Source organism: Melozone crissalis, unplaced genomic scaffold, assembly GCF_028551555.1.
Source record: "Melozone crissalis strain CALT ecotype California unplaced genomic scaffold, PUWL_Pcris_2 ptg000063l_1, whole genome shotgun sequence".
Classification (NCBI taxonomy): Eukaryota; Metazoa; Chordata; class Aves; order Passeriformes; family Passerellidae; genus Melozone; species Melozone crissalis.
The window spans coordinates 7,482,285-7,508,170 of NW_026535841.1; the positions used below are offsets into that span (position 1 = coordinate 7,482,285).

Consider the following 25,886-nt stretch of genomic DNA (forward strand, 5'->3'; position numbering starts at 1 on the left):
TTTCAAAAGGAGGGTGTCCTCATGCTTTGGTGTGGAGCTGTATCTAACCACTGCAGCACTGGGTGCTACATTGCAAAATCTCATTGTGCAAATATATAATACTCTCTCCTTTCCTTCCATGGGCTCATGGCTGAGCATGTCTGGTCATCTGGTCAAGTACAGTTTGTGTTACCAGTTTCAGCACTAGTTATGTTCAGATGGGAGGAGCAAAGGCTGCTGAATTTCAACTCAGAATGTGCAGAGAGTGACCTGACATGGGATGCATTGGCAACAGAGAGGAAAAACAAGTCCCTACAAAGGTAATTTATAACTCTGCTGTTTTAGTTGGCAAAGTGTGTTCATTTACTGAACCAGAGAACACAGCCCAAATACCACAGCACCAAGCCTGTTCCTCTGATCAAATGTTTGTTTATACACTTAAAGCTCAAACATGAACTGTGTTTTACAGTACTGCTTAGAAGATCTAGCCATAGGTAGAAGTTTCTTTTTCTGTAGTTATTTTTAGTTCTATCTGGTAAAAGCAGGCTGAAGCAAATAGCTTCTTTTCATGGGAACTATGCCATTGTTTTAAAAATCAAGTTGATGTGGTGCCTCGGAGTCATAGGTCTTGGCATAAACTACAACAGCTTCCAGGGTGCTTGTAGTGATTCAGTTGTTCAAGTCCTCTCCTAGCTGTAGCCTGGTTTGTACACCAGGAGCTGCTCTGAACACACCTGTGTGCCCAACTGGCTGCTGCTGCTGACTGGGATTTCTGAAATGCCTGGAGATGATCCTGGAACCGTGGGAAACCTGGCATTGGTCATTCTCCATGGCTTCCCAGCTGGGTGGGAATGCTTTCCTCTTCCTCCAAGCATGGCTTTTACTTTGGCTATTTGCAGACAAACTTTTGCTTGTAAAATCTCTTTGCACTCTTCTCATTTGCATGTATCTCCATGGGTGACTTGTCAGGGTGTGTAATTCTTCATAATCTAATGTAGAGGAAGTATTTTAGGATAGAAAAGCCACTCACTCAGTACTCACCTTGATTGCTGTGTGCAGTTTTGGGCACCACAATGTAAAAAATACATTAAGCTATTAGAAAGCATGCAAAGGAGAGCCACGAGGATGGGGAAGGGTCTGGAGGGGGAGCCATAGGAGGGGTGGACAGTGCTGTCAGGCACGTGGTGAGATTTTTGGGGTGATCCTGATGGTCCCTTCCAACTGAGGTTATTCTAGGATTCCATTAGTGCTGAGCGCGGGGAGGGCTCAGTGAAGAGGAACTCTGTGAAACACCTTCGTGCTCCTTTCTGCTGCTTTCAGCCCTTCTCTGGGGTCAGAGTGTGTGTGGAAGGAGAGCGCCAGAAGCTGCTCTGGGCAGAAAGCGGCGCGGCCGCCCCGCCCCGCCCCGTCCCGTCCCGTCCCGCCCCGTCCCGTCCCGTCCCATCCTATCCCATCCCGTCCCGTCCCTCTCGCCGCGGGCCCCGGAGCCCCGCCCCGCATTCCAGGCATTGTTTGCGGCCCCGCCCCGCCCGGACCCCGCCCGGCCGGCCACGCCCCCGCGCGTCCCTTAAAGGGGCCGGCACCGCTCTCAGCCCCGGCCCCGCCCCGCCCGCCCCTCCCGGCCGGGCAGCGCCGCCATGGCGCTGGAAGTGGAGCCGTCCGCGGCTCCCCTCAGCTCCTTCCTGAGGGACTTCCCGGCGCCGCTGGGCCCGGGGGAGCCGCTGCCGTGGAGCTCCGCGGGGAGCGGCGCCCTGAGCAGGGCCGAGGTGCCGGGCGCGCTGGCCGAGCGGGCGAGGAGCCTCCTGGGCAGCAGGTGAGGGGACGGTGGGGCGGGCGGGGGCTCCGGCCGGGCTGCCCCGGGGGCGCTGCCGGCGGCCGCTGTGAGGGAGCGGGGCCGGCCCGGCACCGAGGCCGCAGCAGGTGCAGGCGCGGGAGGCGCTTCCTCCTGACGCGGGGCCCGCCGGGGGCGGGGGAGAGCCCTCAGCGTCTCCAGGGAATTTTAGGTTTGGAGATTTATTTATTATTATTTCCCCTTCTGAATTACTTTTGGTGACTGCTAATAGCATGCTCCTATTGAGGCCATAGGCCTTCGGCCCTGTGCCTTCATAGGATTGTTTGTGTGTGCTTTTCAAAGCTATTGCTCTCCCGCTCCCTGTGCGGAGTCAGTTACCGCGATGGGGCCGTTCCGGTGCTGGGGTGGCAGCAGTGAGAGCTCGGGTCCCTCAGGGCACCCGTGTGGGTCAGCTGGAGCCCTGGGAGGGAGGCTGGCCCTGAGGTGCCTCGCTGGGCTGCCAGGGGTAAGGGGCGAGCCAGCTCCAGGGTGTTCAGCTCCCCAGCCCTCCCGAGTGGGACGTGCTTGTGTGGGTTTCTCAAGCTGATGTTTACTTAAAACTTCAGGAGCGCAGTCACACCACTGCTGGAACACGCAGCTGCTCATCAGTGATGCTTCTATCATCCCCTGACTGCATCCTAATAACCCTCATCCTGAATAGTTTAGACTTACTTACTCTTTAATGCTGCTAAGAATTTGGGTATGACTTACTTCTTTTGGCAAGTTAGTGCTTCATCAAGAACGGGTTATCTCTCCCCAATTCCCCTCTCTTAATGCACTTTGGCAGTAGGGCCTGTGCCAGCTGTTACAAAGTTCCTACCACAATCTGCTTCACTAACCTGGACAGTGATCGTGAATGGTCTGAAAGAGCATGAGTGGTGATCAGTGCTGTGGAGAGGCTGGTTCTGGTCTGGTATGTGCTAAATGTTATCTAGTTACTAGAGGAATTTGTTAGTTAGTAAACATGGTTTGAATTAATTGCCTTTTAAACTATCATCCACTGAGTTTATGGACACCAAATAGATTGTTGTTGTTGAAAGTGCATAGGTGATTTTTAGATATTTAAAATGCCCTGGAAATTTGTCTTAAAAATCAAGTTACTCCTGCATATTACAGAGGTTATTATGGACATAATATCACTCACTTAAATGGTACGCCTAAATCTGAAGATGAAAAATGCATACCAAAGAAATACAATTTCTTAGTCTGTAGTTTAAAAAGGCCCAGATAATCATTGCATTTTTTACTTGTGCTTTGACTAAATTGCTCTTGAACAAAACACAGCTGTGTTTTGTTCCACAGCGGGATTGCAAATTCATCACGTGCATTGAATCTTTGAACTCTGTGGAGCAAGAGTGGTTCTGGGTGAATGCTTTAAAGAACAAGGTAATGCCAATCTTGAGCAAATACTTATCACATGGCACCCACTCTGCCACGTGGGCCAGGCTGGTGCTCTCTGCAGTTGATTTAGAGAGGAAGGTATGAGGCTTTAGAGTTATGGGATGTGTTACTCAAACTGCAGTGCTTTAAAAATCAGTATTTCTGAGCTGCATGTCTACTGACATTCTGTTGTTGTCTATTGGGCACAGTAACAAGTGGAAGCAGGGGAGGAATGCTGGTTTTGCAATGCTTTCACCTCACCTGTCACTCCTGGTGTTTACACAGAGAGGAGCCTGCCAGTGTCAGAAGCTTCATTTTTCACATACCTGCCCTGCAGCCAGTTCTGGCTCCACAGCCTCTCTTGTGGAGCTGCCCAATTCAAAAAAAAAAAAAAAGGAAGGGAAAGAGAGCTGAAGAAAGTAAAGCAGAATTGAAATGCAGCAATCTACTTATTAATTCTTGTTTTTACAAAATGTTTGTGAAAAACAGAAGTAGATAAGAAAAGTGTTTTTATGAATTCTCATGGCTGGCTGCAGGCAGCTCTCTGTTTGGGTGTAATGTAGTGTACCTGAAGTGTCTAATGTAGGGATCCCTACAGAATTATAGCTCGGGTTTGGACTCCTAAGACAAAGAGAAATCTCATTTTGCAGTTGCAAAAAGGCTGCATTTTCCTGTTGGGTAGGCTCAGTTCTTGCATGTGTAGAAAAAGACTGATACAGCCCAAGGCCAAGACAGGAATCTTGTGTTTTGAAATTGCAGGCCTTCTCCTTATAATCCCTGTAATTAGGAACTAAAACTGAAGTCTCCGATTGTGTGAGAAATTGCCAACATTACATTTTTTTTCCCATGTTTGCTACTGTGGATCCATTCAAAATACAGCTTTGAAGGCTAAATAAACTTTTCTGTTGATGTGAATCCTCAGTAAAATAGGTGGGGGAGTAGTAAGGAAATAAGAGAAAAGGCTGTTAAAGATTTTAAGAAATGGAAAAATAAGGGTGAGGACTGACATTAGAAGACGTTTAAATGTTTGTATAAAAGTTGTTGAAGATGCAGAGGGGGCCGGATCAGTGGCTCTGCAGGAGGTCTCTGTAGCTGGGATCCTGCAGGCTGTCATGGCAGCATCCCAAACACATGGAGGGCAGCTCGGTGAAAAACACACACCCTCAAATGTCACTGTGTTATTCTGCATAGGTTTAACACTCTGAACTGAAGGGGTTATTGGATGTACCTTGCTGACCTCTGGTGTTGTTGCTTGATCTGTTTCCTGAGTGTGAGATTTCTGTAACACTCCAGCATCACAGAGTGTATTTTACATGGTGATTAGTACTGATGAAGGGTTTCTGTGTAGATCAAAGTGTTATTGGGAGGCAAGTTCGACACTCAGTCCTGCTGTTCTGCTTTTCCTTTCTGTGTTGTCAGCTACTCCATTCTCACCTGCACAGGTGCTTGGGTCGTGCCCAGAAGGGCCCAAGCCAATCAAGGTCCATGGCCAATGGAGGCCCAGCAGTATCCTTAGATCCCAGGACAACATATGGTGATGTTTAGCTCGTTCTTCCAGAGGCTTGGAGGCACAAACCTTTGTGCCTTTGCAGTGTGGAACGTTGTTCCTCCACTACTGATCACGATTTCTATTGAGAAGAGAATGGGCCAAGAAACAGCTTTGGTTGGGTTCAACATGGGGTTTCTGAATGCTGCTGCTTCTCCAAGGCTGCACACATCTTTTTACATGGAAGCAGCTGGGTGTGTCAGGCTAATTCCTGAGTGGCCTAATCTAAAATGAATTATTTGAACAAATTTCTACAAATGCAGCTACCTTAGCAAAACACCAGCTAAAACAGCAAACCATTTTGCTCTCTGGTATACCTTGTCCCTAAGTCACTAATCTGGTAAATTTTTGCAGATATTCTACTTTGAATAGTTCATTTAAATCAATGGAACTGCCTGCTGCTAACTGCAGCTAAACACATGCATAACATTTTGAAGAATCAGAGCAGCCTTAAGTAATCTTATTTTGCCGAAGTTCAGTTAACATATACTTTTGGGTAATAGCTGTGTTTTGATAGTCTGTGAAAATAGGTGAATGTGAATGAAGTTACTTCCCAAGCTTTAGAAATTAACCTGAAATATTCCTGACTTTCACTGCAACAGAACATGAGATGAAGTCAGACCCCCAAATATAGAAATTTCATCTTCCCCTTGATAGGAGCTGAAACTTGTATGGCCATCCTGTGACATATCCAAAGAACAATGTGAAATTGCTGCAGCCTTCCTGTTGGAGGAGATTTACCACAATAACAGTTGAGAGACTTGGGCTTCCTGTTCTGCCCCCTCCCCAGCGATCTGCTGTTGCCTCAGCATCCTGTTTTGTGTCTTTGTGCTTTATTCTGTAGTGCTCACACCAAGGTGTGGCCCTGGGATCTTTATTTCCAGTATTCCCTTCTTTTAGAGTAGTTAATTCAGCAATTCTGGTATTTTGATGTCTAGCGTGATTTAAGTATGAGGAGGGGGAAAAGAAATTATCTTATCTTGCTTCTGACTTCCCAATCTCTTCTTAAAACTCTATTCAGTCTCTTCCTCTGTGAAAACTACTTTCTACTGTGACCTCTGCTTTTAATAAATTCCCTAAAACCTACTTCCTTATTCCTAATTTGAACAATTTGTTGTAATGCACTGGTACTTCTTGCTTGGGAACATGTTTGCATATTTTGCTCTCATAACCTGTGTGAAACACACTTTCTGTTGTTGTTTGAGGATAAATACTCAATTTTGAAACAACATGTTTAGGGTTTAATTGAAAAGTGGCTTTTGTGGAATTAAGCCTCTCCTGTTCTGCTGTGGGGTTTTTCTTCCTGCTGAGAATAAAATGGAAGTGGCAGGTGACTCTTCACTGCACATTTTTTATAAAAACTGTTCAGTAATGACTGAAGGGCCTGAACAGATGGATTCTGGATTCTAAAGCTGCTGCTTCTGGTAGTTTCATAGGAAAAGCTGGGGGAAAACTGCTCCATGTAACCATAAGAGATGGAAATTCTGTGTTGTGGCATTGTTTATGTATTTGTTTTCATTCCCTCTTGTTCATCTCCTTTAATTACCTGATTTCATTAGCACAAGGAACAACTTCCTGTGCATTGTAGAATGTCAGATGTTCTCTCCTTAATGGATATGTATTTGTACTTTTCTGGGCACCATCACCCTGGGAACTCTAGGTACTGCTCTAATAAATGCTAATGCTTAAAGCTGCTTGAGTGGAAACATTCTGTAGTTGATTATAAGAATAAAAAGCAAAAGGGAAATAAAAGCAGCAGACTGGGGAGAAAATACTGAATACAAGCAGCTTTTGTTTGTGAGGAAACTTGTGACCTGCTATTATTTTGGCAGTGTGAGAGGATCTTTCACTTGCTGGAGAACTGCTGGCATTTGCAGATCTGCGCTAAACCCGCTGCTGATAGAGCTGCAACATGCTGGAAACACACCCTGAGCCTGCAGTGCCAGAGCTGAGCTCTGTGGGATCTTCTGTTCCAGGGCCCATGGAGCAGATAAGGGCTCCTCTTCCCTCAGATGTAAGGCAGCTGCAGCTGACTTGTGCTGGAGCTTGTGCTTTCAGATATAACACTTCTTTCTTCCCAACATGTGTGTATGTGGAGTCTGAAAGGAAAAGAGGATCACACACTGGTGCTCTGGCCTGCAGTAGCACTGCTGCCTTGTTGCCATGACTTTGGTAATAATATCTAGAACAAAATTAATCACTTTTTTAAAAAAAAATCTGAAATGTAAGTGATCAATACTTGACTAAGACAGCTGGTAATCTCTTGTGCTTTATTTTACACAAACAGATTTCCTGACAGTACTGTGGGAGAATGTGTGCAATTGGAGTGGGGGGAATGTGAATTCTTTTGCTTGCAAAATAGGGGCATAAAATGCAGAAGGCTTTGTGGAAACATGGAGTGTTTGGCATATTCTAGAGAGGCTGTACCACCCTCCAAGGTGACACAGAGCTCATTTCTCTGCTCCCAGGGCTGAGGAGCATCTTTTTGAGGTCTGCCATCTGCTGCACAACTCTGAGTGCCCGAAGCCACTGTAGGCTGGGCACGGAGCACTGCAGGAAGTCTGTCAGCTGTTTTCAGGCCTGCACAACAAGTGTAGCTGTAGCTCAGGCTCTGGCCAGGGTGTGGTGGCCTGAACTTTGATGCTCTGGATGCTTCCCTGTTACCCAAAAAAATCTTTGCTAGAGACTTCTGAATGTACCTCTTAAACTCGAGGGGAAGAGGTGGGAACATCTTTGAACTGGTGACTTGTTTGCAACACTTGCTACAAGTCTACTGGGGAGATTAATGACCCAAATAAAAAGAATGAGTGAGAAGTTATCTTACTGTGTTTCTGCTTCCCAAAAGAATGTGTATATATATTGGTTTTTCTTTCTGAAGACTGGTACTAAAAGAGTCAGTAACAGTCTTGTGATTGACCTGACATACGTGATTACCCCGTGGCTGTGGTGGTGTGACAGCTGGTCTTTTGAAATGAAAAAAAAAATAGACAACTAAATTGTATTGCAGAAGAGAAACAAGGTGAACAAGAGAAGTAAATTCTGTTCTGTAATTTATGCCAAATCTAAAGTATGCAAAACATCATAATTGCATTCTACTTCTGTGTGTAACTTTATTTTGGGCCGGAGGTATGTGTATCAACAGGAGCTTTGCATAGCTCCATTCGCCAGTACTGTGTGTGTCCAGCAGTCCAGAATCTTTCAAGGAGGAGGGTGGCATATAAATTTAAGTGTCATCTTTATTAGCATAAGTATTGCTTTACTCTTTAACTTGCCTCTTTTATCTGTACTCAGGTTTTTGAAATAAGTCTTGTGTTTTGCTGTGAGTAGGTGAGGAGATGAGCTCCCTGCTCCAGCCACTGTTGATCTGACTTCAGCTGCTACAATGAAGCTCATCTGCACTGTTACAACATGCTTTAGTTCTTTTAAAATATTTTTTATTGTGGTCAGAACACACCCTTTGTGTTAGCAAAGAAATAGCCTGCAGCAAACAAATCCAAGGTCTGTTTACTACCAGCCTGTGTGTGCTGAGGCTGAGTGTTTAGTGTTGCATGTCAGAGAAACGAGGCTAACGTGTTTCTTCTAAGATTCCCCTGAAGTAGCATCCTGTGCATGTAACACACCCCAGCAGCTTTCCTCTTCTTCCCAATACAGTTGGTTTTCCACTTAGGAAACAGCTACAGTGTTCCTTGTGATTCATGGAGATTAAATCATGCTTGGGTCAGCTCATCACCAGGGTGTCTTGGGCTTCTTTGGAAGGAAGGTTTTAACAATAAGTGACATTCTTCTTTGCTTACAGGAAAGGTTTGAAGTCTGCAGTGGTAATTGCAGTGGGTTGCTTTTGCACTGGTTGCCATAGGTACTGTGGCGGTTTCCAGATACTCTCCAGCCAAGTGAGACCTTGTAGCTCTCAACTAAAGCAGCAGTTTTTGCTCCTTTTTAATGACACATTTTGTTAAGTCTTAAAATCTCTGATTTAGAAGGTGAACTTAGACCTGGTAAATGTTGAACCTGACTGAAAGATGCTGTTCCTTGGACCTCCATTCACTTGAGCTCAAGTGAAAAGCAGTCTTGCCAATATGGTTATGCTGTGATGAAGATTTAATAAAGTAATCATAAATATGTTCTGTTGAGAACAGAGTTTGAACTAAATTGGTTTGGTAATTTTTAGACTTCTGTCTTTATTCAGTGTATCAGAATCAATTATTTGATGTTGTTGCTGTCTGCATAACAAAATCCCAATAAACAACCACTTTCTTAACAGATTTGCTGAACTGTAGAGTGGGAGGAAATACATAGGAAGCAAAGCTGAATGAAGCATATCAGTACTGAGGAATCACAAAATTTCCTTTTTAGGAACTGGGTGGCAACTGGAAAAAGGTGAAGGATGTGACATAATTTGTAAGTTTTCTCTTTGTTATAGGCATCCTGTAAGCAGAGGTTGATACATGACTTGTGCATTATAGCACTTAATAGATTTCCTTTTGTTTAAGCTGCTTTTTATGGGCCCAATTGAGCAATTCTGGACTCTGGAAAGCAGAAATGTACAAAATTTAAAATCAAAGTATTAAACCCTCTTCTGATGTTGAGCTGTGAACCCAGGCTAGATATGATTTTTTTTTCCTCCAGTATAGCAGAGAAATTCTGAAGATGTCTGAAGCTGTGGCTCTCACTGTGCAGCTAAATGCATTGCTATTTTCTTAATGTTTCTTGTCTCTATTCTTGGAGCTGAAACGTGCTTTGACTAAAACTTCTGACTTTCAGCAGCATCAACAACACATCTGACATTGTTTGTGGGGCTTATATGTTCATAGTCCTTTCTTTTTCTCTTACATGAACAACAACAGGAAGAAGGCTGTTGGAGGGCAGGGGTACCATTTCTGTTTTGGATGTATTTCTTGCCTGACCTCTTAAAAGATTGTCTGTCAGTGTCAGAGCCATTATAAGCAGGCATTGTTACTTTAAATGAGCTAGGAAAGGAACTGACTCTCCTAAACATATCAGCCTTAAAAAAGAAATGAAAAGCCACATTCTGTTTTCCCTTGATGTGACATGACTGCAGCTAGCACTGAAAGGGCTGCAAACACGTTGCCATCTATTTGAAGTACCGAAATAACCCATTAAATTGGGCCGTCACCGCCACAGAATGCGTGGCATAAAGCAGGCCTGTGTTGGAGCCTGCTGACTGACACAATGCTTTCTGTTTCTGCCACGGGAGGTACTCATACATGGCTGTGAGGATGTGACAAGGCCCCTCTTTCAGGAGCACAATGGCAAAATGCATTTCAGCTTGTTGTCACTGAGATCTAAAACCCCGCGGCCTTCCCCTCCCTGCCCTTCTGTGCGCACAAACCACTCATTGCTGAGCAACACCACACACCAAATGCTTCCACCATTTCATACTCCCCAGCAAACCAGTTCCATGCAGAACTTTCTAAATGTTTCCCGGGAAAACAAAGTCTTGTCCTTGACTTGCACCTTAATGTGGTATTTGCTTTGCTTGGGTAATTCAACACCTTGTGGAAATCAAACGTTCCATGAACAATGGATAAAGTGGCTTTTTATGGATGTTGATGCTTATTCTTCATCGTGCTCATAGAAAATGGCTGGAACGTATTTTGTATGTATACTGTAGTTGTTAATGCTTGCCATGAGACTGTAGTGAATTTAGGAGTTATTTTATAGTAGCCTCCTTTTGGAGTTGGATGGGACTTATTTGTTTACAGATTCAAAAACATTATAGCAAGTGTGTGCATTTATAAATCATGTGGCTTGAATAAAGCATTGAGTGAGCAGGAGATGGTGCGCATACTGTGTAGCATTATTGTGTTCTAGATGCCTACCTAAAAGCTTTGTCTAAATAACAAGTCTTGGAGCTTCTTCTCATCCAAGTCTCCAGTGTCAACTCTTGGCCTGGGTGGTTTCTTTGGAAAACTTCCAGTCAGAATAAACTGAATGATAAGGGCTGTAGGTTAGCATTAAGCATGACTTTTCTTGTGAAGGGAAGGAGAGTTCCAAGTAACTTTTTTAGAGATTTGCATCTACCACAATGCTGAGATCTTGATGCTGTCTGTGGTGAGATAGTTGACTGCAAGCAAGAAATGCTGTGTAGTGAGTAGAAACAAAATGTGTGTGTTCAGAGGCTGGAATTGAAGGTAGCAGTTCCCATCTGATAGCTCAAGAGAAAGAGGTACCATCTGTGACTGGAGTGTGAGGCAACAGTTTGAAAATATGATTCATACACTTCTTCCTCTTTACATTCTTGAGAAGGCAGTTGTCTAACTGAGGATCTTACTAAAGATTAGTGTGAATAAATATTGAACATATGGTTTGCTCTACTAGTTTACTAATGAAGTTTGTATTATTGTGTGTAATGGTTTCTAAGTCTGAGGTCACCAGCCATGCACTGCGAGGTTGTAGCTCAGTTTAAACTAATGGAGTCTATTTTGCTTTCCTTTCCTTTTCTTACCAGCAGAGATGTTTCACCACTTCTTGCAGCATCATTGATCCATGCTGCAGTTGATGAAGTTCTCCAAAAAGACTTGACTGAATTTAAGCTACAAAATGTGGAAACAGAGGGAGAAGGAGATGAGGAAAGGTTCACCTGTAAGTATACTTTTCTGTCTGTGGTTTTCCCAGAGGATGTCTTTCAGAAGAGTTTAGTGTTTTGAAATGTTTCCCAGATTTATTTGGTTAGGCTGCCTGGCAAGCAGCAGTGAATGGAACTTCATTTGCTTTTGCTGTGTACCTGTGGGATGAAAGGAGGCTGTGCTGGTTTTGTGGGCAGCATGCAAACAGTGTCTGGAGCCCTGACTGATGCTGTGCATTGGCTTTCTGAAAGGGAAGAGTGTGTCCTTTGCCCTTTGGCAGAGTGACCTTGGTATTCCCATGCTTTGACATTGCCATCACCACAGTTGTTGTAGAGTCAGACCAACACCTTCAATCCATCCATAATAAACCATCTTGCTTTTGTCTTGGCAACCAGATTCTGGCTCCTCCATACCTTAAATATCCTGAAACTCCAGATCTTTCTCTTGGCAAGTTACTCAATAGTTTGTGTCTTTATCAATAACTTCTTTTCTTCCCACTCTCCCCTGTAAAAGTGAGATACTGAGGGAAGAAGAGCTTTGCATGTCTTCTACCTGATGCCTGCATTTTTTCCTGAGTGAACTGGAGAGAGAACAGACCCTGGTGACTGAGTATTGGGTTTGTGCCTTGTGTAACAGATGGCCCTACTGCATTTACGTACTGAAGTGTTTAACGTTAGACTTCACCAGACCTTTAGTCCCAGTGCCAAGAATTTAAACAGAGCAGGATGCAGGCAGAGTAGAAGATAGAAATGGAGAAGAGATGTCTTAGGCAAACCAGTCTGTTCTGTAAGAGGAAATATTCACCCTTGCATTTCCCTGGGATGGATTGAAAGGCAGTTCAGTGTGCCCCAAGCAGAGCAGTGCAGTGGCCAGGATATGACACTCCCAGAAGCCTCTTTCAGCATTCATGTCCAAGTCTGAAACGGCAGGAGGGGGAACTCAGTTAATTAAGTCGTGCTGCACCCTGATTATGTCATCCCTTGCCCTAATGCTTGTGGCCTTCACTCACTGCAGCTACCCTGGCCTGGGGCAGCATTCTGCCTTGAGGGGGAGCTGGCAAATATGAATTTGGTGTGACCAGGTCATTGCAGCCTCTACAGGAAAGTCAGAAGCAGCATATTGTAACTCACCTAGGATAATTATGTAGGTTTGCGCAAAGCAGTTGGAAACTGTTATCAGAGCACCCTGCAGTCGCTGTGCTGTGGACTCTTCATTGACTCCTGTGTAATTATCTTTGAGGTGAACTATAGCAGTAATATAGGGCATGAACTGCTACACTTTTGTGAGCCTAGGACTGTAATCTGTAGTTCTGTGTCTTACGTAAATCTTGGGCCCACAAACCAAAATGAACCCTATCTGAATAATAAAGAAATAATGTTTAGAAACAAGGAGTAATGAAGAACTTGATAGGATGTGGATGTTTTCTTGGCTACAAGCATCTGATGTCTCTGTTACTATATGTTGGGGACATTTGCAGAACATTCAGGCTGCTGTTTTGCTCTGAAGGCCATAAAGATAGGACTGGAGTCTACTTTTAAGATAGTGCAGGCAAAGTTGGAAAATCCTTGGATGAGTTTTGTGTTGAACTGGTTCACATTCTCTCTCACTATTCCTTGTTGACAAGTGCCCCAGAGCCCTCCCTGTTCTGATGGTTGAAACCTTCTTTAATTTCCATTTTACATATTCCTGTCTATTTTATTTCTTTGTTCTTGTTATCATTGCCATTTAGATCAAATCTCTACTGACCATTCATTCCCCTATCAAACAGGATGGAAATCGGCTCATTGTTCAAGTGCTTGAGCGGCCCAATTTCAGCAAGGAACAGCTACCTTAAAAATGTTCATTTTTCTGCTCCCTTGGACTGTTACTTGTTTTCCCCGATCTTGTAATTGCTATTACATCACTTGAACTGTACAACTAGAAGGAAAGCTGTTCCTCATGCTACAGCACAGTATGGCCTCTCTTCCTGCACTGCAGTGATAAATCAGCCAAACAAAGCGTTCTTGGAATGAAAGAGAAGTGATTATATAAAAGCAACGGGGGGGGGGGGGGGGGGGGAAATGTGTGCACGTGTGAGTGCCACTGTTTGTGATACTGCAGAAGCATTTCTGCTGTTAAGATACTAAATTCTTTGTCAGGTGTCACAAGCTTAATATTTAAACAGCACTATGTGTCTTCTGGTCAGTATTAGTCTAGACATTTAGAAATATGTAAACTAACAGCTGTAGGCAAGGCTGTCAGAGATGTTGTCCTGTTTAGTTATTTTGTGTTTGGGATGATTTAATATCTAAAGGTTTTTATAGCTTGTCCATTAACACCTACATATTAAGCAAATCAAAAGTAATTTTGGTTAGTATGTAGTGGCTGCTCATCAAATATGTGTGTTTAAATTTAGCTTTCAATTCTCCAGGCCCAGAGATGCATCTAAAGCTGGCCAGCTACTGTTGCTGAAGAAAAAAACAAACAGGAGTTACAAAAAAGAATTCTGAGGAAGCTTTAATGCTAGCAGTGTTAGCAGGAGTCAGGATAAAATAGATACAGGAAAGATAGTTCATGCACTGCAGGTCTTTAGAGTATACAGTAGTGACTGGCAAATTATTTTTGTTCTATAAATGTTCTTTTCTGTGCATTTTGAAGTTAGTTGATTTAGCATTGGGGCAGGTTTCCTATTCAAATAACAAAAATGTAAATGGTTACCTGTTTGGAGGGATATTGTGTTGCAAAGCTAGACACAATGCCAAGTACCAAACCATTCAGTCTGATGAGCAAGTTTGGATTAATTGATCTTTGGGATCTGTCCAGAAAAGGATTTGAGTGGCTGGCTGGAGCTTTTCATGCCATGCCCAATGGGTGTTTACAGTTCTGCTCGGTAATGACAAAGCTGGAGAGTAGCAAAAGTGTTCTGTCCCTGCAGCTCCATGAGTATTTAAAAAGATAAAGATAACAGCTTAAAATTCTAATCTGTTCAGCTCAACTGTGAGTTGAGCTATTGACCTCAGCAAACATTTTCAGACTTCCTTGTTGTTTCAGTGGAAGTGGTTCAGTAGGACATAACCTGACCCAAAGCCAGGCCAGTGCTTTTTCAGCCCTTGTGTCCAAGACAACAACAATCTCATCTTGAAGGTTTTTCTGCCCACTTGATGATTCCCTTTTATTTTTCTGTATGTACGAACCCCTACCACTTTATCTTACTGATTTTACTTACGTAATAATAATATTTATGTCTAATATAGTATACTGATTTTTCTGGGTCTTTGTTATGATTTTTGTACTGTAATCACCTGCTTGATAAAATCTCTATTTTCAAAAAGAACTAGCAAGTAAAGAAGCTGCCTTTACACTTAATGTTACACTGTTTTCCATTGCAACTTTCTCTCCGCATTATTCTCAGGACCTCATTTTGATTCTTGCAGAGCCTGTAAAGGCAGGGTGCTGGATAGGGAAAGAAACTTGAAGGAAAGACAGGCCAAAAGATGGAGTGGTGTAGGAAGGTGGGCCAGAGCACTCACTGTTTTGCCTCTGTGCTGGCAGTGCTGGATGGGGAGTCGCTGCAGCGCTGCTTTTTTAACAAGCTGCGGGACGTGTGCTGCGAGTGGCAGAAGCAGCTGCCACCGCTGCGGCCCCTGGCGCGTTTCCTGCTCGTGTCCATCCACGCCATCCGCAACGCGCGCCGCAAGATGGAGGATCGCCACGTGCTGCTGCCCGAGTTCAATCAGCTCTTCGGCCTCTCAGTGAGTCTGGACACAACGGGGGGGATGGCTGGGCAGCTTTGCAGCGTTGCTGTAAGCACAGGGCCCTGGTGATGGATGAGCTGTGAATTTGTTGCCATAAGTTATTTGCCATGTCTGCATTGGAGCAAGGACTTGGTGACTCAGATTGCTGGGGGCCAGCTGCTGCCCTGATAAAGAAGTGATGCAGGGAGGATCTTGTGACTTTGGGATTCATGTCATAAGTTATGATATAGGAAGATGGTAAGTTCACCTAGTGTTATGTTGCTGGAGTTACAATGTGCTTGTGACTGACTCAATACGGATTGAGAGCAGCCCTGAGGAGCAGGACTTGGGGATGTTTGTTGATGAGAAGCTCAATGTCACCCAGTGATGTGTGCCTGCAGCCCAGAAAGCCAAATATGTCTTGGGCTGCATCAAAAGCAGGGAAGGCAGCAGGCTGAAGGAGGGGAACCTGCCCCTTTACCCTGCTCTGGTGAGACCCCACCTGCAGAGCTGTGCCCAGCTCTGGGACTCACTACACAAAAATGAGAAGGATCTGCTGGAGCAAGTCCAGAGGAGGCCACAAAGATAATGAGAGGGCTGGAGCACGTCTGCTGTGGAGACAGTCTGAGAGCTGAGGTGGTTCAGACTGGAGGTGAAGGCTCTGGGGATGCCTTATAGCAGCTTCCAGTGCTTAGAGGGGCTACAGGAGAGGGGCTTGGAGCAACCTGGTCTAGTAGAAGGTGTCCCTTCTCATGGCAGAGGGGCTGGAATTAGATGGTCTGTAAGGTCCTTCCAAGCCAAACCATTCTGTGATCTGGAGAACAGCAGTTGTACAAGTGCAGTTCATGAAACTGCTGCAGGACTATATAAGCAGCGGTCTGTTGCTTCAGTGCCAGGTTATTCTTAAGCACATTAAGTGACTGACAGCAAACAAAGAAAAGTAATTGGCCTGCAAAGTACCCATCTTATCCATTTTGTACCTGTATAAATGGACTTAAATTTATAAGTCATAAATTGTCATTTATACAGAAGAAAGCCCAGAATAAAGAATCTTTGCTTGTTGGTAGCAGTCTGAGCTATTTTGGTTTTGACCATGAATGTCTTCCTCTCTCTGTCCCTGCCAAAGGATGATGTTGATCGCGCTTACTTTGCGGTGTTCGATGGCCATGGAGGAGTGGATGCTGCCAATTACTCAGCAACACACTTACATGTCAACGTTGGGTTACATGAAGAGATTGTTAAGAATCCAGGTGAAGCCTTGAAATGCTCTTTCCAGAAGACAGATGAAATGTTTCTTTTCAAAGCCAAAAGAGAGGTGAGTGGGTAGAGATTAATTCCATTGTTTTTAAATAACACTGAGAACTGTTGGACAATGTGTGGTATTATCCAGAAAATTCTGACAGTACAGTTTATTTCAATCACTGGCTTCTTTATGAAATTATGCTACATGTAAAGATTTTGTTTGATCAAATTATTTCTTGCTTTGAGGAAAACCAGTGCTTGGGAGTTCAAGATGAGTAATTGAAAAGAAGTGCTAAAGTGATTTAAATGATTCTGACATATCAATTATTTGAGAAAATACTGGTGCCTCCTTGTCTAAACCAGGCAGCCTCTAGATGTTCTGCTGTCTTACCTCTTACCTGGAAAAGAGATTTCTTTCTTCCTGATAATATGGTTGTTATCTTCCTCTTTCTTGTCCTACTATTAGTGTCAGTGGTGATTGTAAGTGAAAAATGTGTTCTCTGATTTAAATCAGACTCCTCAGTTCATTAAACTTATTGATTAAACTTTGAATTAAGTTGGTCCAATGAACATTTTGTCTTCAAAACCACATTACACTGTTTGAGAACTCTTATTATAGCACTGCTGTGGAAGTACTCATTGTCAATGTCTTTATTTCTGTCTATGAGGTAGAAAAGAGAGACCAGCATTTCATAAGGTCTGACTCTCACTCATCTTTTCAGGGAATCTAGGACAGTTAGATGTTTTTCCTTTGTTTGCATTCTCATTTAAATACCCAAGGATAAGTAGATCTGTGTGTGGAGCAGGGTATCTGTAGTTGCTAGGGTGGAGAATGTGAAAGGAATTGTAGAGATGTGTTTGTTTGTGAAGCGTTCATTCTACTGAAATTCAGATCCTTTTGCTTTTCTGCATGTCTCTGTTTTAAACAACAGAGCTCTTAGTCTCCTAGATCAGTTTTGGAATTAATAGCAGGAGAAGGAAGAACATGAGACAAAATTTATCATCTGCATATTAGAAAATACATTTATAAATAGTTTATTTCACATCTCTCTACTGTCTTGTACCCTTTTTTCAAGTATCTGAATTAGGATTAGCAGGTCTAAAGTGCTGCATTTAGTGTGATCAAAGCTAAGTTTTCAATATTGCCATATATCCCAGTAGGGCTGTTGAATATTCACCTGACACCCCTGATTTCCTTCTGTAGAAGCTGCGGAGTGGCACAACAGGAGTGTCTGCATTGATTGTAGGGAACAAACTGCACATAGCATGGCTGGGGGACTCTCAGGTGATGTTGGTGCAGCAAGGGAAAGCTGTGACATTAATGGAACCTCACAAACCAGAAAGAGAAGTAAGTCTGACTTGTTTTTTCCTCTTAAGTGTGTGATGTCAGATTCTCTCCTGAAACCTTTTGGAGTCAAGCCTTTTTAAGTGATTGATGCTTTACATAATTATATGTCCTGTATGTTAGGATGCATGGAATTAACAATTTCTTGTTTTGTGTTCACTCCTGTGTCTTGACAAGATGATCCTTACACCTTACGTGCTTGGAAGTACTAATGAATGGTACTGATAGTTCTGACTTCAGTTCCTGCTTAGACTACTCAAAATTTGCAGTAATTAAAGACTTTCAAAGGCTTTTTGTGTGTGAATTTAAATCTGCCTGTTACAGAATGTCTTAGTAATTTGAGATTAATAGCAATTCAAAATATAGCATGCATATTAGCATGATGCAAATCTTTCATTATATGCAGTACTGTAATTGAAAAGCTAATGCAAATCTATTGGCCTAACTGGCTTAAAGTGTATTGTATTTCCTATCTATTTTCATAGCCAGATATTTCATTCCATGAAATTGGATGGAGACTTTGCAAGTTTAGCTGGCATTGCATGACCCTTTGCCTTCACTGCATGAATATTTGTAACAACCGAGTAGTTAAAGGAATACCAATGCAAAGACAATTGTTACTTAGCTTAGTTATTGTGTATTTCATTCTGAACACTTATGTATTCACCCAACTGCTGTATGGAATGGGAAGAAGTGGCAGGAAAATTTACTCATCCATATGATAAAGCATATGATGACACAGAAACTTGAGAATTCTGCTTTTTTGTGGACAAGCTGTAGCAGGGATGGAAAGCAGTGGCTTGTTTTCAGTAATCCTATGTGCCTGTTTCTGTGCTGAATTCTGATATGTGTGTTTGCTATATTCATTGTAGAAATACAGAAGCTGGAGCAGCAAACAAAATGTATTCCACTGTTTTTCAGGATGAGAGAGCAAGGATTGAGACTCTGGGTGGCTGTGTAACCTACATGGACTGCTGGCGGGTTAATGGTACCTTGGCTGTTTCCAGAGCAATTGGTGAGATAAACCATTAAAATCGGTAAACTTTGGATTCAATTTGATTGAAACACAGCACCTGAGACTGTGTTTACTGTAAATGGTGTCTTGTTCAGCATCAAATAGTAAACTACTTACTGTCTTTCCCATAAGGCAAAGACTCACATGGCTTGCAGCTACATCAGCATATTGGTTTTACCATGAGAGTAAAATATTGGTTTATTTTACATACTAGCCATGATAGTCCTATTTTTTCCCTACTACTAAGATCTTACTTCCTATAAATGCCTAAAGTACTGTAATGTTTTACAGTAGTTTAACAAATATGCAGCATTTAATTTGTAAAAGTGGAGGAAGCAATAAATGTTTGTCTAGTCTTTTTTATGTGCTCAAATGTCTGAATTGTGAGGGGGTTTTGTCCACTTTAATATGAATGTATCTTTCTCCTAACTGTGGATCTTTCTGCTTAGGTCAAATCACTGCATTCTCCTTCAATATCCAGCAATTTAGGGCATTTTAATTGCAGTATTCTCACAATCTTATTAAACAAGCTTACTTTGCTAATTGCTAATTATGGCAGAAAGACAAAAAAACCCCTGAGCAATACAGTAGATAAATGTAATGTATGAGTGGGAGCAGATTAGTATGGAATTTGTATAATGCTGCTTGGATCAGTAGCAACTCATGTTTGATAAGTATGTCCATACAAAACTGATAAACTAAACACAATGAGCAGATTCTTAGGACATTGTCATGTATATCTGGATAGCTGAGAAAAATTTTATTTTCATGGCATTCTGAAGGCTGTACGGGAGGCACATCTGCAAAATGAATGCCTAACTATCTCCCCACACAAATATATTTCTGAGAGAAAAAACTTAGGAAAAAATTCCTTATTTTCCCTGCAAAATTAGGGGGGGGGGGTTTAAGGAGTTATTTTAATTTTTACTTTCTAAGGGGTTGCTTTTAATTTTTAATTAGAAGTAACTCCTTAGAAACCCACCGGATTTATGTAGGTTCCAAGCATCCTTAAAGAAACAAAAGTCTTTGTGCTTATTCCATGGCTTTTAACTACTCTCATCCTGCATCAGGTACCTCTGGAACAGGATCTGGCCATCCTTGAGGATGGTAAAAGCAATTGGTGGGTAAAGAAGTACCTGTTTACATCTGAAGTAATCAAGCCTTTGCTTTGTATGTTTGTCTCAGGTGACATCTGCCAGAAGCCCTATGTCTCTGGTGATGCAGATGGAGATTCCTTTGAGCTGACTGGCTCAGAAGATTACCTGCTCCTTGCCTGTGATGGATTCTTTGATGCCATCAAGCCCCATGAGGTTGTAGACTTGGTGCTGGATCATTTGATGCAGACCAAAGGAGTGGGGCTCAAAGCAGCAGAGAGACTGGTGGCTGCTGCCAAGGAGAATGGATCCAGTGACAACATCACTGTGCTGGTGGTCTTCTTGAGGGATCCCCAGGACATCCTGGCAGACTGTGTCAGAGACTCTAAGAGCCCTGGGGCTGATGATGATGCTCAGGGCTCACCCTTTACCTTCCTCAGCTGTGAGGCAGCAGCTGCACAGTGACAGAGTCTGTTTAGTCCAGAAGGTTCAAGTAAGTTCATGTAAGGAACTGCTTTCCAGTGAAGAAGCCTCTAATGCAGAGGGCACAATGTATCAGGAAAAAAAGACAAATGGACAAATGTGGAACAGAAAGGCAAGACCCCTTTTACTGAGTTCCCATTTGTCTTTCCCTTCTCCCTTTTCTCTTCCCTCCCCTCAAAAAACACTGAGCGGACGTGGAGATTTGTACAGCTGTTTCATCTCTGGGAGCAGACACTGAAGTGTGTCCCAGGGCTGTTGGTCATAGCCCTCTGTCCTGGAAGGGTAAGAAACCATAGTAGGTATAAGCTAATGGATGAGAATATGCATTTCATGAATTCTGGGTGAAAATTTGAATTAGTGCTTTGAAAGAGCACTGTATGTTGTACTTAACTGTGATGTTACTTTGGAAGATGGAGGGGAGAAGCTTTCCCCACCACAGAAAAGCTTTTTCCTGTGTGTGTTCTGTAGGAACAGACTTGGGGTGCAGGGACTGGCTGACACCAGTGTGCTGTGTAAGGTGCTTTTGGTTTGTACCAAAGATAGTACAAGAATGATGTGGCCTCTTTATTCAAACAGAAACATTTAACATTTGTGTGTAAGGAGAGGAGAAAATAAAACTGGATGCTCCAGAAAAGCAGAACTAGCTAGAACTATCCCAGGGAAAATGATAAAAAATCAACTGCTTTCTGGGATGCTCTGGTTTATAAACTGGAATCTGATATTTAACTGCACTGAATTATTTCTCCCTAACAAATATGATTATTGGCTATTTGGCAACCTGAAGAGACCCCTCTTGTGGTATTTGAGAGAGATCTTTACAGTTTGTGTGCTCAAGCAGGTAAATGTCCTCTTCCTGCCACTATTTTGTGTACTATAACAAAGGATGAATTTATTTTTCTTCTAAGTGTTTATTTGTTAATTTTCTGAACTCTACATTTGAGGAATGTTTTGCAGTGTTACTTTACTTTGTTGTGGTTTTTATTTAAACTGGAATTTTCAAATGGTTCTGTCTTTATTACCTGGTGTAAAAAAACTGACTACCCTCAAGTGCCTTAAATATTTCACCCAAGGATTTCTGGCTGCCTATCATGGTCTGGGGAGCCAGTTCCTAATTTTTCAAATGTGACTTTTCGTTTTCATTGATGCACTTAAATGTTTCAGTTTGTGAATTATTTTTGTGGTGACTAGGTTTCAAGAAAGCATCTTTCATTGTTGCCAAATCTTGTGGTTTGTAGTAAAAGCTTCACTGTGACTTACTCCGTGCCCTGTGCCGGATGCTCTAGAGGTTTAATCATAAAGTAACAATCTGAGTAATGATTTCATGTAAAAAGTAACTTCTGGCCTTCACAAAAAAATTAGTAGCACAAACTAGAAACAGTTTAGTAACATTTTTTTTCCTCATGGAGGTTAATTTGGCCACGCTTCATGAACCTTTTGGGTCAGAATAACTTTCTAAGAACTGTGAAGCTCAGAGGATGAAAGAAGTGTAATGAATATGTGAGGGTGTTTGCACAACTGCTCCATTCATGATGTGCTAGAGCCTGTGGTTGTGTTTTGTCTTGCCTGGCTAGCAGGACTCAACAAGATCAGAAGGCTCAATGGTAAATTTGTTATTAATTTCAGTGTCTAAACAAGAAGTGCTTTGCATCTGGCAGCAAGACTGTATGCCACATTTAGAAGCACATGTCATTGCAATATGTCAGTCCTACTGGTTAAAATATGGTGAGCATTAATGTTGCTTGGGCAGGAAGCTGAGGTAGAAGAGCTGAATGGCTCAGAGGAAGAACAGAGCAGCACTGTCTGTGTCCCCAGTCTCTGGATCCTTTGCTGATGTGGGATGGTGCAGTGACCCCAAGGCTTTTGCTGGAATTACTGAGGATGATCCTCCAGTTTTTAATGTATGAGCTCCTCAGTGACCTCCTCTTCACCACACAGCAGCTCAGACAGCAACTGCCTTCTTTTGGCACAGGGGCTTTTCTGCTGAGAAGGCTGTAAGCAGTTTTCCACCCTACATTTTGGTGTCTTAAAATGTGTGGGGAAGGATTTCCATTCTGGCAGCCTGGTGGGGTGGGCATCAGTGTTTGTAGTGAACCTTCTTCAGTTAAGGGAGCCCTTAGGATTGTTCAGTCACCTCCTTGGATTTATCAACTCTCCTCTGTCTTTCTAGCCAGATTTTCAATTCCATGCTAAATCCTGATGACCACTAGTGCTTCTTGGTGTCTTAGAGACAGTTCTATTATTAATAGAGTAACAATCATGCAGAATTGATTGCTATCTGAGGGTTATCAGGGGAGGAGGAAATGATTCTATTTATGAAGGAAGGTGTGAAATATTGATAAGTTCATTATATTGGTTTAGTTTCTGAAATTTGCCAAATTTCCTCAAAGGTGAAAGGGATTGAACAAGCCAAACTCTTTGTAATGGTTATTTTTTTCAACCTTTTCTGGGCAGATTTGCATTACAGAGGAAAGAAAGTCCTAAGTCTTTTGATGGATGCTTGCAGCTATGTGAGAATATAGTTTTTTGTTTTAAATTTGATAATTTCTTTTTTATGGGAGCTAAGTGAAGTGAGCCTTTAGAAAGCTGTCTGTGGCAATCATAAAATCTAATTCTCAAGCAATGCTCTAGGGAAGAAATTCTGCGTTCTTAGAAGCTGTTCCCTTACATTTACATTCATTCTGACTGACATAGTGCTTCATTTCTTTGAGATGTAAATGAACAGGAACAGTCTTTGAGAAGTCAGAGAGATTTCAGCATGGATTAAAAGTATTTCTCTCATTTTCAGATACTTCTTACTAGCTTTAAAAAGGCTGGTCAGGTCAACAGAAATTGTAATGGGTCAAAAAAGGCAGTTTGTATCCCATAGCTAGAATAAGTAATTCCTGATGTGTCATCTACAGGAAAACCCCAAATACAGTTTGGGGGGGAGCTGTAGAAATTAGCTGAAGGATTCAAGACAAATGTTCAATAATTTTCACATTTTACTGGGCTCCAAATGAATGTCTGCTGAGTGCATTTTAGCACTCAGTAGAAGAAAGATTGCTCTTCAGAGGAGCCTGAAATTTTAAAACAGAGCACACTTAAATTCTTTTGTTGTTTGGCTGGAAACTGACTTCAGTTCTTCTGCTTAGTGGGTATCCACTTCAGTTCTTTTGCTTGTGGGTAATTCATGCTTCTACCTTCCCTTCCTTTCCCCATCCTCTCCTTCCAAGCCACACACCTAAGACAGTGAACATTCTGGGTCTGACAGAGATAAGATGAAAGTTTTACAAATAACATTTGTTTGGGGGGTTCATTTTGGCTTTTTTTTCCTGAGAATACGGATGATAGAAAAGCAGGAAAATTCTTAGAACAGAGAGAGATTAAGTAAAATCCACCCTCTGAGTGATGGAGGAGTGAAAGAGAGAGACAGGAATGCATTTAAGTATTATTAATGCCTATTTTAAAAAGGAAGTGGGCTGGAAAATAGAGCTACAAATGTCAGTTCTTTAGAGTGAAATACCAGTGCTTGAAAGAATTAGAAACACACCCATTAAAAAGGCAGAGCTCAGCTGTGCTAACTCTTGTCTTCAAGCAGCCAAAGAAGGAATAGCACTAAAGTGTCCAAGGTGACTTTCTGTGACCCCTCAACACCACCATGGCAGCTAATGCTCCTAAATGGATTTTTCCAAACATCCTCCTGTGTTCAGAGGGAGCAGCCAGCCTCTGCAGTTCCTGGTCACTGTGCAATGCTGCTGTGAGTAAACCTGGAGTATGTTCATGAGTGGAGGGGCTAGTGAGCCCTGCAGGATGAGTAATTGGGCACCGAGTGGTTACAGCAGTGCTGGCAGCTGAGTGGTGTTAATCACTGTGATGACTTTAATAGCATTTAATAGACACTTATCTCCATTCAGAGTCAGATGTGATACTGCTCTTTTAAAATGCATTTCCAGTGCCATTAACCTTCTGTCATGAGGAGCCACTAAAATTTCCACTTTCTTGTTGGATATTGGGAAAAATGCTTCTCTTGTTTTCTGAATTCTGGAGATAGCTTGGCTGTCAGCACTGGAAAACCTGTGTTCAGTTGATCACTTAAATCAGTTATTTGGGGTTGAAGCTTCCCTCCCAGGTGAAAAAAAAAACCAAGAAACCAACACCTAAAAACTAACCTAAAAAGATGTTTCCAAAACAAGTGGCTAAGAACTTTTGTAATTGGTATTTGTAAATGGCCTTGCAAAAAAGGTACCCAGCAAACAGCCCCCATCTATGAAGGGCATAGACAGTAAAGACTAAGTTAATATTCCAGCTCTACTCTTAGTGCAAATTTGACTCTGTTGATTGAACTATTTGTGTTCTTGTGGATGCAGGTACTGGATGTGCAGCACCAGCCATTGTCTGTTTCTAGTCTTACAGTACTGGAGTATCAAGCAAATGCTTTAGGGAGCAGGTGGGGGATGTTAGCCACAACAGAGCAGATTGCAGATGATTCATGTATAATTTAGCTCTGGTTAAGCCTGAATTAAATTTCCCTGCTTAGTTCTATTACTGTCCCTTTTGCAACTGGGCCTGTGTCTTCAAATTCCTACTAGGAAAAAATGGTTTATTCCCCCTTTTTGAGGAGCAAACTCTTCTGATGAACAAAAGGCCACCCAGGAAGGATTGGGGAAGGAGAAAAATGAGCTTTCAAATGAATGTGAAACTGCCCAATCTATATGAAGTTATGTGCTCTTCCTAAACACAAATTTATAGCAGCTCTGGTTGCATTTGAGTAGTACCAGAGGGGTTTCTGCCAAGCTCATCAAAACCTTTCAAAGAGCATCAAAACCAAGAGGCTGATCCTTTCTCTGTTACTAAATCAAGCCACTCAACCAGCCAGCCCTGTGGAGTATTTGTTTTGTAGCATTGACAGCTCTTAAGAGCTAAGCCAGACACTTTCTGCATGTGTTTTGGTTAGATTTTATTTAATTTAAAGTTACTTTTATTTATATAAGTCATGTCAGTTGAAAAGTAAACAAATGAGACTTGAAGGAGTGACTGCACTTCTGAACATGTATCTGTCATAGACGCTTGTTAAAGTAATGCCTTAAAATGAGCTGGTAGGATCTTGTGACAGATAACCTTATCTCTGCATGGAACAGGAAACCAACATCTTCCAAAGAATCACATAAACCTTTATTTTGGTGAGACCCATCAGACCTGAACACTCTTCAGTGTCCCTGGTTTAATGCATGTTCCACGCTGCACACGCTGCTGCTCATGCACACAAAAATAAACAAGGGACAGCTGTGTTGGCCACATAGAAAATTTAGCAAGATGCAGCTTTTGTTAAGTAGTAGAGGACAAAATCAATAGGAAAAGAAATGTTTTCAAGCTTCTTGGAATGCAAACAATGGAATAAAAAAAAAAAAAGCAGCCTAGAAGAGTTGGCAGTGCACTGTCAGCTGAAAACCACTGTTTCAAGCAAATGAATTTGGCTGTGTTGTAATGTGTGTTTTATTTTGATAACAAACTCCTCTTAGTCAGAGTTTTATGTCTTATTATGTGCCTTTTAGTTGGAGAGACAAGATAAATCCAGTTCCTTAGAAAGTTGAATATATCTGGGCTTTGTGACATGCTAGATCCTGATTATTGACTTTTCACTCAACTCTTAAGCCTGATTGCTAATTTCCAGGAGATATTAATATATCAAATA

The 25,886-nt window shown here is 42.3% G+C and overlaps 1 protein-coding gene across 1 annotated transcript; it reads left to right on the forward strand.

The window, feature by feature from the left end:
- The first annotated feature begins 1,602 nt into the window (after nucleotides 1–1,602).
- On the forward strand, nucleotides 1,603–24,994 carry PPM1F (protein phosphatase, Mg2+/Mn2+ dependent 1F). The gene is made up of 7 exons (XM_054288637.1): nucleotides 1,603–1,792; nucleotides 11,209–11,339; nucleotides 14,855–15,054; nucleotides 16,163–16,351; nucleotides 17,483–17,626; nucleotides 18,545–18,638; nucleotides 19,824–24,994. The coding sequence occupies exons 1-7, from the start codon at nucleotides 1,617–1,619 to the stop codon at nucleotides 20,195–20,197; spliced, it is 1,308 nt and encodes a 435-aa protein (XP_054144612.1). The 5' UTR covers nucleotides 1,603–1,616; the 3' UTR covers nucleotides 20,198–24,994.
- Nucleotides 24,995–25,886: the final 892 nt, after the last annotated feature.